This window comes from Neovison vison, chromosome 14, assembly GCF_020171115.1.
Source record: "Neovison vison isolate M4711 chromosome 14, ASM_NN_V1, whole genome shotgun sequence".
Classification (NCBI taxonomy): domain Eukaryota; kingdom Metazoa; phylum Chordata; class Mammalia; order Carnivora; family Mustelidae; genus Neogale; species Neogale vison.
Window position 1 is genome coordinate 32,502,975 of NC_058104.1, and position 12,695 is coordinate 32,515,669.

Here is a 12,695-nt window from a genome sequence, read left to right on the forward strand (position 1 = left end):
GTGGCTGATATCGAAGAGATTACTGCCTATATTCTCCTCTAGGATTCTGATGGATTCCTGTCTCATGTTGAGGTCTTTTATCCATTTTGAGTTTATCTTTGTGTACGGTGTAAGAGAATAGTCGAGTTTCATTCTTCTATATATAGATGTCCAGTTTTCCCAGCACCATTTATTGAAGAGACTGTCTTTTTTCCACTGTATATTTTTTCCTGTTTTGTCCAAGATTAATTGACCATAGAGTAGAGGGTCCTTATCTGGGCTCTCTACTCTGTTCCACTGGTCTATGTGTCTGTTTTTATGCCAGTACCATGCTGTCTTGGTGATCACAGCTTTGTAATAAAGCTTGAAATCAGGTAACGTGATGCCGCCAGCTTTATTTTTGTTTTTCAACATTTCCTTAGCGATTCGGGGTCTCTTCTGATTCCATACAAATTTTAGGATTATTTGCTCCAGCTCTTTGAAGAATGCCGGTGGAATTTTGATCGGAATGGCATTAAAAGTATAGATTGCTCTAGGCAGTATAGACATTTTAACAATGTTTATTTTTCCGATCCAAGAGCATGGAATGGTCTTCCATCTATTTGTGTCTTCTTCAATTTCTTTCATGAGTGTTCTGTAGTTCCTCGAGTACAGATCCTTTACCTCTTTGGTTAGGTTTATTCCAAGGTATCTTATGGTTCTTGGTGCTATAGTAAATGGAATCGATTCTCTAATTTCCCTTTCTGTATTTTCATTGTTAGTGTATAAGAAAGCCACTGATTTCTGCACATTGACTTTGTATCCTGCCACGTTGCTGAATTGCTGTATGAGTTCTAGTAGTTTGGGGGTGGAGTCTTTTGGGTTTTCCATATAAAGAATCATGTCATCTGCGAAGAGAGAGAGTTTGACTTCTTCATTACCAATTTGGATACCTTTTATTTCTCTCTGTTGTCTGATTGCTGTTGCAAGGACTTCAAATACTATGTTGAACAAGAGTGGTGAAAGTGGGCATCCTTGTCTTGTTCCTGATCTTAATGGGAAGGCTGCAAGCTTTTTCCCATTGAGGATGATATTTGCTGTGGGTCTTTCATAGATAGATTTGATGAGTTTCAGGAATGTTCCCTCTATCCCTGTATTTTGAAGTGTTTTAATCAGGAACGGATGCTGGATTTTGTCAAATGCTTTTTCTGCATGGATTGAGAGGACCATGTGGTTCTTCTCTCTTCTCATATTAATTTGTTGTATCACATTGATTGATTTGCGAATGTTGAACCATCCTTGTAGCCCAGGGATGAATCCCACCTGATCATGGTGAATAATCTTTTTAATGTGCTGTTGGATCCTGTTGGCTAGGATCTTGTTGAGAATCTTAGCATCCATATTCATCAGTGATATTGGTCTAAAATTCTCCTTTTTGGTAGGGTCCTTGCCTGGTTTGAGGATCAGGGTAATGCTGGCTTCATAGAAAGAGTCTGAAAGTTTTCCTTCTGCTTCAATCTTTTGAAACAGCTTTAGGAGAATCGGTGTTATTTCTTCTTTGAAGGTTTGGTAGAATTCCCCAGGGAATCCGTCAGGTCCTGGGCTCTTGTTTTTGGGGAGGTTTTTGATCACTGATTCAATCTCGTTATTAGATATCGGTCTATTCAGGTTGTCGATTTCTTCCTGGTTCAGTTTTGGTAGTTTATATTTTTCCAGGAATGCATCCATTTCATCTAGGTTGCTAAGCTTATTGGCATATAACTGTTGATAATAACTTCTGATGATTGTTTCTACTTCCTTAGTGTTAGTTGTGATCTCTCCCTTTTCATTCATAATTTTATGAATTTGGGCTTTCTTTCTTTTCTTTTGGATTAGTGTGGCCAGTGGCTTATTGAACTTATTGATTCTTTCAAAAAACCAGCTTCTAGTTTCATTGATACGTTCTACTGTATCTCTGGTTTCTACCTCATTGATCTCAGCTCTAATCTTGATGATTTCCCTCTTATGTGTGGAGTTGGTTTGATTTGTTGTTGATTCTCCAGTTCTTTAAGGTGTAGAGACAGGTGATCTGTTCTAGATTTTTCAATTTTTTTGAGGGAGGTTTGGATGGCTATGTATTTTCCCCTTAGGACCGCCTTTGCTGTATCCCATAGGTTTTGGACCGAAGTGTCTTCATTCTCATTGGTTTCCATGAATTGTTCCAGTTCTTCTTTGATCTCCTGGTTGATCCAAGCATTCTTAAGCAAGGTGGTCTTTAGCTTCCAGGTGTTTGAGTTCCTTCGGAACTTTTCCTTGTGATTGAGCTCCAGTTTCAAAGCATTGTGATCTGAGAATATGCAGGGAATAATCTCAGTCTTTTGGTATCGGTTGAGTCCTGATTTGTGACCCAGTATGTGGTCTATTCTGGAGAAGGTTCCATGTGCACTTGAGAAGAATGAGTATTCTGTTGTTTTAGGGTGGAATGTTCTGTATATATCTATGAGGTCCATCTGGTCCAATGTGTCATTCAATGCTCTTGTTTCTTTATTGATTTTCTGCTTCGATGATCTGTCTAATTCTGAAAGAGGCATGTTGAGATCTCCTACGATTAGTGTATTCATATCAATATGACTCTTTATCTTGATTAACAGTTTTCTTAAGTAATTGGCTGCTCCCATATTGGGAGCATAGATATTTACAATTGTTAGATCATCTTGGTGGATAGTCCCTTTAAGGATTATGTAGTGCCCTTCTGTATCTCTGACTACAGTCTTTAGTTTGAAGTCCAATTTATCTGATATGAGAATCGCTACCCCAGCCTTCTTTTGAGGCCCATTGGCATGAAAGATGCTGCTCCATCCCTTCACTTTCAGTCTGCATATATCTTTAGGTTCAAAATGGGTCTCTTGTAGACAACATATGGATGGGTCCTGTCATTTTATCCAGTCCGCAACCCTCTGCCGTTTTATGGGTGCATTTAGGCCATTCACATTGAGAGTGATTATTGATAGATACGTTTTTATTGACATCGAGTTACCTTTGAAGTCTTTCTTTCTGTAGACTGTCTCTATATTTCTGTTCAATGCTATTCTTGGGATTATTCCTCTTTTATAGAACACCCCTTAATATTTCCTGCAGTGTCGGCTTGGTGGTTGCATAGTCTTTTAAGCCTTGCCCGTCTTGGAAACCCTTTATCTCTCCATCCATTTTGAATGTCAGTCTTGCTGGATAAAGTATTCTTGGCTGCATGTTCTTCTCATTTAGTGCCCTGAATATATCTTGCCAGCCTCTTCTGGCTTGCCAGGTCTCTGTGGACAGGTCTGACGTTATTCTGATGGGCTTCCCTCTGTAAGTAAGGAGCCTCTTTGCCCTGGCGGCTTTCAAGAGATTATACCTACAATTATAATACCTCAATTTGACTATCAGGTGTCGTGATTTTTTTTGAAATGTAGAATCTTGGGTGGAGACCGTTCAGCCTCTAGTACATGAACGCTGATTTCATTTGCGAGATTTGGAAAATTTTCATGAAGGACTTGTTCCACTATATCTTCTAGACTTCTTTCTTTCTCCTCTCCTTCAGGGATTCCAATAATTCTGACGTTGGAATGCTTCATGGCATCATTTATTTCCCTGATTCTGTTTTCGTGGTTTCTAAGCTGTTTGTTCCAGGCTTCCTCCTGATCCTTTCTCTCTATCTGTTTGTCTTCCAGATCACTAATTCTATCTTCTGTCTCAGTTATCCTAGCTTTGAGAGAGTTTAGATTGGATTGGAACTCATTGAGAGCATTGTGGACCTCCTCCCTGGTAGCTTTAAGCTCCGCCCTAACATTGTGAACATCCTGTCTGGTCGCTTTCAGTTCGGCCCTAATCAATTCTGTTTGGTCATCCATGGCTTTCTCCAACCTAGCTATTGCCTGGATAATTGTTAGCCTGAATTCTCTTTCCAACATATTGTCTATGTTGATAGCCATTAGCTCTGTTGCAGAAGGTCCATCCTCTGTATTTTTCTTCTGTTGGGCATTCCTCCTCCTAGTCATTTTGGTGGGAGATGACTGAACAGATGTAGCTGGATGTATCAACTCTGGTGCAGTCAAGGTGCACCCTGGAACACTTCTGAGCAATCAGGATTCCCCACCCAAACGAGAGACAAAAGAAAAGATAAAGAAAAAGAAAAAAAAAGAAAAAGAAAAAAGAGAGAGAGAGACAGGAAAGAAAGGGAAGATGAAAAAGAAGGTTCAGGCCAGATGGGCCCCAAGGTAAGATTTATGAAGTAGACAAACAAGAAGAAATAAAAAGACTGATACAAGTATATGGCAAGAGAAAAAAAATATATATATATATATGCAAATAAAGAAAGAACCTCGTCAAAAAGAACCAGAAGTGTAAAATTTATATGTTATCAGGACAAACACAAAAAACACAAACACTGGTGGAAGAAGATGGGAGAGTTCTTATAAATTCTCAGTGTGTGCGAGGGAGGTTGTTTTGATTCTTCCTGGATGTATCTTGATATCTTTGTTAAAGGACTCAACTTTCCTAAGATAAAGTGGATTAAAAATTGGTTTACCTATAGGGGTAGTATTGATTGGGGAAAGGGGATTACTTTAAAGTTTAACTCTATATGAATATTAGAGGATAAAAATAAAAAGGAAATAAACTAGACTAAACTAAACTAAAATTTTAAAAAAGGAATTCAAAAAATAAAAATGCAAAAGAAAAACATAGGTGTATGTATCAAAACGTTCAGGTTAGAAAGTTATTATGGAATTTGATGTACTGTACAGCTCGCTGTGATGGTAAATAGGTTAAAAAAATTACCTATGTGTAAAAAAAAAAAAGAAAGAAAAATATGAACCGGAATAGTGGAAATGAGTGAACAATACAAGTTTTCCTATGAAGTAGTGGTTGTTCTCTTGTAGTCCTTTTTTTTTTTTTTTTTTTTTTTTTTTAGTTTCTTGGTTTGTTTTCTGGGGGAGGGGCCTGCCACGTGGGTTGTCAGTCAATGATGTTTCCTGAGTTGAGTCCTCCCATCCCCCTCAAGGGGGTGGGCTCTGGGCAAACTGGTTTTTTTCAGGCGTTTGTTCTCTGGCAGTTTTTATGCTTGTTCACTTTTTTTCCTCTCACCTTGACTGCCTTTGATGGTCTTTGTAGTAGTAGAAGAAATCAAACTGCACCCTGATCTCCCTCTCAGAGAGAAGCCTCAGTCTGGTGCAGAAGCTGAATAAATTCCCCCTTGGCCGCTGGCAGAGCAGGTTCCAAGTTGCAGACCCTGGGGGTGCAGGATCTTTTGCTCGTACCCAAAGCCAAGGCAGTGGCGGCTGTCTGGGAGCTCCCGACCGCCAGAGAGGTTCCCAGCAGCGATCGCACACTGAGATTTTGCCACCGGCCCGGGCTGGGAGTGCCCGGCTTGCGCGCACCTCTTTTCAGAGGCGGCTATGGGTCGGGCGCGCGTCTGGGGCACTGAGAACGGGGCGCTGGTCTGTAAGCCCCAGGCTGGGCTTTTGCGCGCCTCTGTCAGGGGAAGAGTTTCGGGCACGCGGCTTAGGCTTTGAAACCATGGCGCGGGTCAAAGAGCACCGGCCCGGCCTTTGTAACTCAGGGGAGCTTGAGGGACGTGCGCGCGTATCTGAAGCTTTGTGGTAGGGCTAGCGAGCGTTCTGCAGGCCGGCGCGGCTCCCATCCCCTCACAGGAGCCGGAACCCACGCGCTCTGGGGCGCGCTGGCGGCTTAGGGACCAAGAGCGATTTCTCCACCGCACTCTCTGCCTCAGCGCCGGGGAGGCTGTCTGGGACCGGGGACTTAAGCCCCTGTCCCTAGCCGCCCCGATTCCCACAATTTCCCCCTGCGATCCTTTGCTCTTTTGGAGTGCTTTCAACCAGTCTCCAAGTTCATGCTGGTCCCCAGATGCAGGGCACTCTCGCTCGTATTGGGGTATTACTTTCCAACCGGTCGCCTCTGGTGGCTCCCTCCCCCTTTTGTTTATCTTCCGATATCAGTCCGCTGTTCCCTTTCTGCTTTACCTGCCCACTGGTGTCTTCTGCCCCTGTAGAGATCCAGACGTGTATAATTCTGATCTCAGGCTGATTTCATGAGTGATCGGAGTTCTTTGGTAGGTAATCAGCTCACTTTGGGGTACCGGCTGAAAAGGCGCCTCTTCCTACTCCCCCACCATCTTGTCTCCCTCTCTCTCTTTTCTTTTGGATAAATTTGGCTACAGGTTTATTTATCTTATTAGTTCTTTGAAAGAACCACCTTCTAGTTTTGTTTATCTATTCTGTTCTTCTGGTTTCTATTTCATTGATTTCTAGTCTAAACTTTATTATTTCTCTTCTCCTGTTTGGTTTAGGTCTTATTTGTTGTTCTTTCTCCAGCTCCTTTAGGTGTAAAGTTAGCTTGTGTATTTGGGATTTTTTTAATGTTTTGAAAGGCTTGTATAGCAATGAATTTCCCTCTTAGGACCAACTTTGCTGTATCCAAAAGGTTTTGAACAGATGTATTTTCATTCTCATTAGTTTCCATGAATTTTTAAAATTCTTCTTTAATTTCCTGGTTGACCCATTTATTCTTTAATATGATGCTCTTTAGCCTTTATGTATTTGAGTTCTTTACAAATTTCCTCTTGTGATTGAGCTCCAGTTTCAAAGAATTGTGGTCTGAAAATATTCAGGTAATAATCCCATTCTTTTGGTATCAGTTAAAACCTGATTTATGGCCCAGTATGTGATATATTCTGGAGAAAGTTCCATGTGCACCCAAAAAGAGTGAATATTCTGTTGTTTTAGGATGGAATGTTTGTATGTATCTGTGAAATCCACCTGGGTATGTGTGTCATTCAAAGCACTTTTTCTTTGTTGATCTACTTAGAAGATCTGTCAGTTGCTCTGAGTGTGATGATGAAGTCCCCTACTATTAATGTATTATTATCAATGTGTTTCTTTACTTTGGTTATTAATTGGTTTATATAGTTGGCTGCTCCCATGTTGAGGGCACAAATATTTACAATTGTTAGATCTTCTTGTCGGACAGAATCTTTAGTTATGATATGGTGTCTCTCTTCATCTATTATTACAGTCTTTGGTTTAAATTTTATTTTGTTTGATATAAGGATTTTTAACCAGTCTTACTTTTGAGTTCCATTAGTATGGTAAATTGTTCTCTACCCCCTCATTTCAGTCTGGAGATGTCTTTAGGCCTAAAATGTGTCTCTTACAGAGAGAATATCAGTAGGTCTTGCTTTTTTATCCAATCTGATACCATGAGTCTTTTGGTTGGAGCATTTAGTCCATTCATGTTCAGAGTAACTATTGAAAGATAGGAATTTAGTGTCATTATTGCTTGTAAAGTCCTTGTTTCTGTAGATTGTTTCTGTTTCTTTCTGGTCTGTTACTCTTGGGCTCTCTCTTTACTTACAGGATCCCCCTTAATATTTTTTTGCAAGGCTGTCTTGGTGGTCACATATTCTTTCAGTTTCTGTCTGTCCTGGAAGCTCTTTATCTCTTCCTCCATTCTGAATTACGCCCTTGCTGGATAAAGTATTCTTGGCTGCATTTTCTTCTCATTTAGTACCCTGAATATATATCATGCCAGCCCTTTCTGCCCTGCCAGGTTTCTGTGGATAGGTCTCATGTAAGTCTGATGTTCTTCCCTCTGTAAGTAAGGAGACTCATGTCTTGAGATGTTCTCAGGATTCTTTTTCTCTAAAATTTGCAAGCTTCACTATTATATGTCAGGGTGTTGATCTATTTTTATTGACTTTGGGAGGGGTCTTCTCTACTTCTTGAACATGAATGCCTGTTTCCTTCCGCAGATTAGGGAAGCTCTCAACTATGATTTCCTCAAATATACCTTCTGGCCCTCTCTCTCTCTCTTCCACCTCAGGCATCCCAATAATTCTGTCATTGGTATATTTCATTAATTTCTCAAAGCCTTTGTTCATGGGCTATTAGTTGCTTTTCCTTTTCCTCAACTTCCTTCTTTTCCATCAGCCTGTCTTCCAGATGACTTACTGTCTCTTCTGCCTCATTCACTCTAGCTGTTACAGCATCCAGTTTAGACTGCATCTCAGTTACAGCATTTTTTTTTTCATTTATTTATTTTCAGCATAACAGTATCATTATTTTTTCACCACACCCAGTGCTCCATGCAATCCGTGCCCTCTATAATACCCACCACCTGGTACCCCGACCTCCCACCCCCCGCCACTTCAAACCCTTCAGATTGTTTTTCAGAGTCCATAGTCTCTCATGATTCACCTCCCCTTCCAATTTACCCCAACCCCCTTCTCTCTAACTCCCCATGTCCTCCATGCTTTTTGTTATGCTCTCAGTTACAGCATTTTTAACTTTGGCCTGATATCATTTCTGCACTAAGAGATTCTATACTGTCTTTTATGCTTTTTTCAAGCCCAGCTATTAACTTAATTGTTAATCCTGCATTCCATCTGGACATTTTACTTATATCCATAAGATCTGTGGCAGAGAACATTACCTCTGGTTCTTTCTTTTGTTTTGAATTTATCCTTTCAGTCATTTTGCCCAGAGAAGAATGGATTAGCAAATGAGCAGAATCAAAAATATCTACAGTGACCCAAGCAAAATACACACTAGACAAATCCAAAGTGGTTGGAAACCAAAACAGAAAAGCAAACGAAACAAAAAAGAAAGAAAAAAAAGAGGGGGAGAAGAGAGAATATAATCTCACAGGGTAGACAAAGCAAGGTGATCCACTTGTTCCTGGGTGAATTTTTGTCTCTATGTTAGAAGACACTAAATCCCAAAAAAGAAAAAAAAGCAAAACTTATATATATATATACAAAAATAAAATGGAATAGAGTGAAAAAAAGGGCAAAAATGAAGTATATGTCTATAAAATCTAGATGTAAAAAACAAAAGTTGAAAAGCTACTTAAAAACAAAGAGTTGATAAGAAACGAGTTGAAATGGAAAAAAGAAAAAAAAAGAAATGTAAAATTTTAGACTGAAAGATAAATGAATGGTGAGAAAAATTCCTCTGGTTCTATATACTATTTTTCCCTAGCGTTGGAGTTTTACAATCTTGCGGGATCTATAAAGTAGTTGTGCACCTGGATGGGGAACACAGAAGAGTAGAAAGACTTAGAGCAAAGAGATGGGGGATTTTAATAGCAGACCCGCACATAAAGAGGGTAGAAAGCAGATCCTAGGGAAACACCATTAGAAAAAGTCTCTTCTTGAACTCTGTAACTGACAAATCCAAGCCACAAGCTATCAAGGTGAACAAATTTAGTGACTTAATAACTAATGTTTTCTCAGTGATAATGTATTAGATTGGTAATTCTCTGGCTTACAAAATGAATGATTTAGTCATCTTGGGGAAGTTTGTTGTAATGGGAAGTTCCTTATTTTCTTATAATTAAAAAGCTAATCTATCATTTTTTTAATCATAGGTTTTGATTTTCCTCACTATGCCACAACCCTCATAGATAGTATCTTACTAATGCTTCCTAGTTACAACTTTGCAATGTGTATCAGCAAATTCTTTGATGACTATGAGATGAAAAATCTGTGTTCCAGGCAAATTCCAAGTATACTTGTGAAGTGCAATAAAACATGTGAGTATCTTAGGCTCCATGGGTCCTTAAAAGTAATCTATTCCTTTCCAGGTGTTCACATTTAACATTATTGTGGAAGATAAACCTATCCTTCCTCCAATGGAGATAGTCAGGATTGCTGTTTTGAATGCTTTTCTGTACCAAAGTTTTTCTGTACCAAAATTATTTTCATAGACTGTGGGGATAAAGAGAAAGTCTCAAAATAAAATCTAAGATAAATTTCATGAAGTCACCACCAGATTTAGAATGAGTTACTCCTAGTAACTCACATACTATGTGAAAATAGTCTTACATACATTATTTTAAGCTCTCAGAACACCCTACAAGTTAGCCATTATTATCTCAGTTTTATAAATGAGGAAACTGAACTTGTTACTAAACTGAACATTAAATGAGTTCTCTGGGCAATTTACCTGTGTCACACAGGTAAAGGAAGGTAAATTCACAGCCCTATCAAAATCAGGAAATAATAAATTCTACTGAATTATCTAATTTCATATTTTAAATTGATTTTTAAAATTGAGAAATAGCATATTTACTCTGAATGTGCGTGTATGTGTTGTGTGTGTGTGTGTGTGTGTGTGTGTGTGATTCATTCTGAAACAAAATAATTTATATGTTGCCACAGAAAGAAAAATGTAATCATATTTACCTAAATAAGAAATACCAAATGGATTATATTTCCGGGGTACCTGGGTGGCTCAGTCAGCTTAGCATCTGCTTTCGGCTCAGGTCATGATCCCAGGTCCTAGAATTGAGCCCCACATTGGGCTCCCTGCTCAGCGAGGAGTCTGCTTCTCCCTCTTCCCCCTGGTCATGCTCTTTTTCTATCTCTCTCTCAAATAAAAAATAAAATCTTAAAAAAATACCCAAATGGATTATATTTTCTTACAATCTCTGAATAAGAAAAACTATATCACATTTTAGTTTATATCATATTTTGACCATAAATTCCTCTCTCTGATTTTTAAGGATGACTCTGTTCAGTTACTATTTATATACCACAGTCACCAGTTTTAATTAATTTATTTTACTTATTATTTTTAAGAATCTTATAAAGCTGTACAAACATTACCACAAACCAATGTTAGAATATTTCCATATCTGAAAAAAATCCCTCAGGCCTGTTTACAGTTAATTTTCATTACCACATACAGTCCAGACATCCTCTGCCTCTATAGGTTTAATATTTCTGGATATTTCATATAAATATATTCAGTTGCATGTATAAGTACAAGTGCATATATCCCTTTGAATCAGTATTTTTGTATCCTTGGTTAAATACCTAGTAGTGCAATTGCATTTTATGTAAACTAAATTTAAATTTAAAGAAAAACTTGGGAGGAAAAATCATTCACCACAATCAAATGGTATTTATTCCTGATTTGCAAGGGTGGTTCAATATTTATAAATCCATCAACATGATACAGCATGTTAATAAAAGAAAGGATAAGAATGTTATGATCCTTTCCCTAGATGCAGAAAAAGCATCTGACAAAATACAACATCAATTCTTTCTTTTTCTTAAATTAATTGATTTATTTTCAGAAAAAACAGTATTCATTATTTTTTTTCACCACACCCAGTGCTCCATGCAAGCCGTGCCCTCTATAATACCCACCACCTGGTACCCCCAACCTCCCACCACCCCCGCCACTTCAAACCCCTCAGATTGTTTTTCAGAGTCCATAGTTTCTCATGATTCACCTCCCCTTCCAATTTACCCAAATTCCCTTCTCCTCTCTAACGCCCCTTGTCCTCCATGCTATTTGTTATGCTCCACAAATAAGTGAAACCATATGATAATTGATTCTCTCTGCTTGACTTATTTCACTCAGTATAATCTCTTCCAGTCCCATCCATGTTGCTACAAAAGTTGGGTATTCATCCCTTCTGATGGAGGCATAATACTCCATAGTGGTTATGGACCACATCTTCCTCATCCATTCGTCCGTTGAAGGGCATCTTGGTTCTTTCCACAGTTTGGCGACCATGGCCATTGCTGCTATAAACATTGGGGTACAGATGGCCCTTCTTTTCACTCCATCTGCATCTTTGGGGTAAATACCCAGTAGTGCAATTGCAGGGTCATAGGGAAGTTCTATTTTTAATTTCTTGAGGAATCTCCACACCGTTCTCCAAAGAGGCTGCACCAACTTGCATTCCCACCAACAGTGTAAGAGGGTTCCCCTTTCTCCACATCCCCTCCAACACATGTTGTTTCTTGTCTTGTTAATTTTGGCCATTCTAACTGCTGTGTGATATCTCAAGACAGCATGGTACTGGCATAAAAATAGACACATAGACCAGTGGAACAGAGTAAAGAGCCCAGATATGGACCTTCAATTCTATGGTCAATTAATCTTCAACAAAACAGGAAAAAATATACAGTGGAAAAAAGACAGTGACCAATAAATGGTGCTGGGAAAACTGGACAGCTATATGTAGAAGAATGAAACTCAACCATTCTCTTACACCATACACAAAGATAAACTCAAAATGGATAAAAGACCTCAACATGAGACAGGAATCCATCAGAATCCTAGAGGAGAACATAGACAGTAATCCCTTCGATATTAGCCACACCAACTTCTTTCAAGATATGTCTCCAAAGGCAAAGGAAACAAAAGCGAAAAAAAACTTTTGGGACTTCATAAAAATCAAAAGCTTCTGCACAGCAAAGGAAACAGTCAACAAAACAAAGAGGCAACCCCCAGAATGAGAGAAGATATTTGCAAATGACAGTACAGACAAAAGGTTGATATCCAGGATCTATAATGAACTCCTCAAACTCAACACACACAAAACAGGCGATCATATAAAAAAATGGGCAGAAGATATGAACAGACACTTCTCCAATGAAGACATACAAATGGCTATCAGACACATGAAAAAAAGTTCATCATCACTAGCCCTCAGGGAGATTCAAATTACAACATCAATTCTTCATAGAAACCCTTAACAAGGTAGTATTAGCAGGAACATAGCTCAACATAATAAAGGCCATATATGGAAAACCCACACCTAATATCATCCTCAATAGGGAAAAACTGAGAACTTTTCCTCTATTGTCAGGAAGAAGACAAGGATTCCACTTTTTTTTTTCTTCCAAGATTTTACTTCAAATTACTTAACATATATAGTGTTGGTTTCAGGAGTAGAATTTAGTG

At 38.8% G+C, this 12,695-nt stretch overlaps 1 protein-coding gene across 1 annotated transcript in view; it reads left to right on the top strand.

Annotated features, from left to right (window-relative positions):
- LOC122895475 (phospholipid-transporting ATPase ABCA3-like) overlaps nucleotides 1–12,695 on the top strand; it is a 169,910-nt gene that overhangs the window by 115,390 nt on the left and 41,825 nt on the right. The window contains exon 22 of the mRNA XM_044232902.1: nucleotides 9,361–9,525. Within this exon, the coding sequence (XP_044088837.1) occupies nucleotides 9,361–9,525 (165 nt within the window). The remainder of the gene's footprint in view (nucleotides 1–9,360; nucleotides 9,526–12,695) is intronic.